Here is a 2938-nt window from a genome sequence, read left to right on the forward strand (position 1 = left end):
TGTTCTCAAATCTTTGTTTCCGAATTGTGGGCCGCACCGTTTTCTGCAATTTGCTATACGGTAAGTATTAAAAATATAACAAAAAGTGAACATAATTCTCACTGGACGTGTGTGATACTTAAACTTCAATTCACATCTCGTAAAAAATATGTGCACTCTCTTGTTAATAAGTAAAAAGAAAAATATATTAGAAACTTATAATAAATTTCACTCTTATTTTAGCTGCGGTGATTTGTGTCCTACAATCTTATTGCGCAATAAATTAAAGTGTCCGTGCACCTGCGTAAGCTGAGCTCTAAGTGAATCAGAAAGCTGTTTTTGTAACTGCTGAACCTCCAAAATTTCTTGACGAAGATTTTGATAATCTTTCGTAACCTGATGGACAGAGTGTAATAGGCGAAGCACAGATATCTGGGAAGCACAAAATGAAAAGCGGTTTGATGATTGAGGATCCGAAAACATGGCAGACAATAAAGTGCATACGAATAATTCACGAACGTGATGTCACACAGGACATATTTAATGCTAAATAATATGGATCATCCTGGCTTCAAGCAGGAATTATCCAACGAACGAAATATAACATTGTTAATTTATTCAGTAAACTGTCACAGAGGACTGTACAAATGACATAATATGTTCATCTTTTCAGTTGTACTTTTTACATTATTTTCTCTCTATTTTTATCTATTGTTTCGTAAACTTAAAATATACAAACTCTATTCCAGATCAAATGTCAACTTTACTTTAACAATTCAAATTTACTTTCGCTAACAATGGCTGTGTTTAACAGAGAAAACAGCTTTGCCATTGTTGTAAAATTCAATACGATTGGTTCTTGCTTTTTCCTTATAGATCTAAACATATAAACCTATCATATTAAAGAATTTTATAACAGTTGCAAAGCTGCTTTCTTTGCTAAACACAGCCAATAAACAATTTTTGGACTTCAATCTTTAAATTAAGGCCTGGTTTTTCATTATCTGGTTAACTTGTGGGGTGAACTTGATGTTTTATCAAATAGGCTTCATCTATGATATGGACAAAACCCATTGGGTGAAACATCAGGTTAAGCTTAACCATAAGTTAACCAGGGATGTTTTTTCGTTATCCAACCTGAAGCTACCACAGTAGACTATTTTCGTCTTCAGTGATTAGAAGATGAAGATAGTCTTAGCCGTGGTTGTTTCTGGTTGCATAACAAAAAAACACCACAGATAACCAGGCTTAAAAGACATGAAAAATTAATAATTAATCTCCTGGAGTATGATAGCCTGTATACTTATTTCGTATTGAACAAATTGAGCAAAGTACAGCTAAAAAGAATAGGCTCAATGTGATCTGATAATCGCTACTGATTAAAGCGGAAAAACAAACTCGTACCTCGTCTTCTGGCTCCTCAAAGGCCTTCTCGAATTCGTCTATCTGCCACGCAATCATGTCTAGCTTCCCGTCAGCTTTCTGCACCTGTGACACGAGAAAATAAAGTAAATTTAACAACGCAAGCAATGTTTGACGTTTCGTGAATATCCAATGCTGACAATTTATATTGTCAGATCGAAACGCAAAAATACTCACGCTTTCCTCGAGATTCCCGATCGCGGATTCCATATCACGTTCCCTCCTTCAACGTAACTAGCGCCTTTCGAGATTGAGAAAATAATCCTGGAGTGTCCAACAAGATAGCCGTTCTTGCACCAGGATCAACCGGGATCGATTAGCTTGTCGCGTTTGAAAAGCTCAGGACAATTCGCCTCGCCACAATTCACCGGTCACTGTCACTGGTCACACTGTCGAACTGTCGAGTCGAATAGTTGCGAATAGTCGCCCGCCAGACGGCGGCAGCACCGTCCGGCATAAAATAAAAATAATTGAAATTTCTCCGCAACTTATTGATAATACAGGCACATAAGTTATCGGCCGTTAATGTTTTATCAAAATGCAGCTTTATCTTCCTTGGATAAAGTTTTATTAATTATCAACATTAGTTTGGTTTTCGAGTCACAAGATAGCATTGTAAATTGACTGCCATCTCAATTTTCAACAATTTTAACCACTTCAGAGAGTTCGGAGCAGTCGGAGCATTTCGAAGAGAAACTGTCATCACATTATCGCAAATGCACATTTATAAGAATTTTTGTCTTTAGACTTAAAAAAAAAATAGAGATAATCCGAAACCACAATCGCTAACCTGGTGCAAATTAGTATTTAAGAAATGTATAAATCGAATCAAGAACCAGATATACCAGCAGCACTAGGTTTATTGTCTCATCTTGATAATGACGAATTGAAGGAATTATTAAATAATGATGGGAAATTCGAAGATATCGTGAAAGATATAAAACAGGTAGGATAGCAACGCAGAGAATACTAATTCCAATTAAGTACCAAATGCAGCTGAAAGAAATGTAGTTTGAAGCTCACATTGGATTCCTAAACATGTACCTTTTCCTTTGAAAGTAAAATTCTTCATACTCGTTACAATTAAATCTATAAAACATCTCAAGAATAGGGACTCATTAAAAAAAATGTTAGTTCAAGGATCTTGAGACCGAAAAGGAGATGTTAATGGCTAGCAACAGATCTTTAGCTGAATTTAACCTATCCAAGCAACCTGAATTGGAAGAAGGTAAACAAGTTTTAAAGGAATTAAGTGAACAGGCTAACCAATTGTGCTCCAGTGTCAGGGATAAAATAGACGAAATGCGTAAGTTATCCTATGTATGTATACTACTGCTCTAAAGTTTGGAACACACTATAATTTTTAGAAAAAAAATACTATTCTTTACAGACATTATTTTATTGAAGCAATATAAACTTTTTGCAATGTTAATAAATAAAATTAATTGTACTTTCTTTTCAAAATTTAAAGATGCCCAAACTTTTGAACAGTGATATATTTAATAACTTTAACAGAAAAGAAAGATTCGTTCTTAAA

At 34.8% G+C, this 2938-nt stretch overlaps 2 protein-coding genes across 2 annotated transcripts; one reads left to right on the forward strand and one right to left on the reverse strand.

Moving 5' to 3' along the window:
• On the reverse strand, positions 1-1776 carry LOC108769447 (uncharacterized). The gene is made up of 3 exons (XM_018520459.1): positions 1579-1776; positions 1384-1467; positions 1-411 (listed from the first exon to the last, which is right to left on the reverse strand). Exons 1-3 carry the CDS (start codon positions 1609-1611, stop codon positions 214-216), a joined length of 315 nt encoding a protein of 104 aa, XP_018375961.1. The 5' UTR covers positions 1612-1776; the 3' UTR covers positions 1-213.
• Positions 1777-2065: 289 nt separating this feature from the next.
• On the forward strand, positions 2066-2742 carry LOC108769383 (vacuolar protein sorting-associated protein 37B-like). The gene is made up of 2 exons (XM_018520327.1): positions 2066-2347; positions 2536-2742. Exons 1-2 carry the CDS (start codon positions 2216-2218, stop codon positions 2740-2742), a joined length of 339 nt encoding a protein of 112 aa, XP_018375829.1. The 5' UTR covers positions 2066-2215.
• The last annotated feature ends 196 nt before the right edge of the window (positions 2743-2938 follow it).

Source organism: Trachymyrmex cornetzi, unplaced genomic scaffold (assembly GCF_001594075.2).
Source record: "Trachymyrmex cornetzi isolate Tcor2-1 unplaced genomic scaffold, Tcor1.1 scaffold90, whole genome shotgun sequence".
Taxonomy (NCBI): domain Eukaryota; kingdom Metazoa; phylum Arthropoda; class Insecta; order Hymenoptera; family Formicidae; genus Trachymyrmex; species Trachymyrmex cornetzi.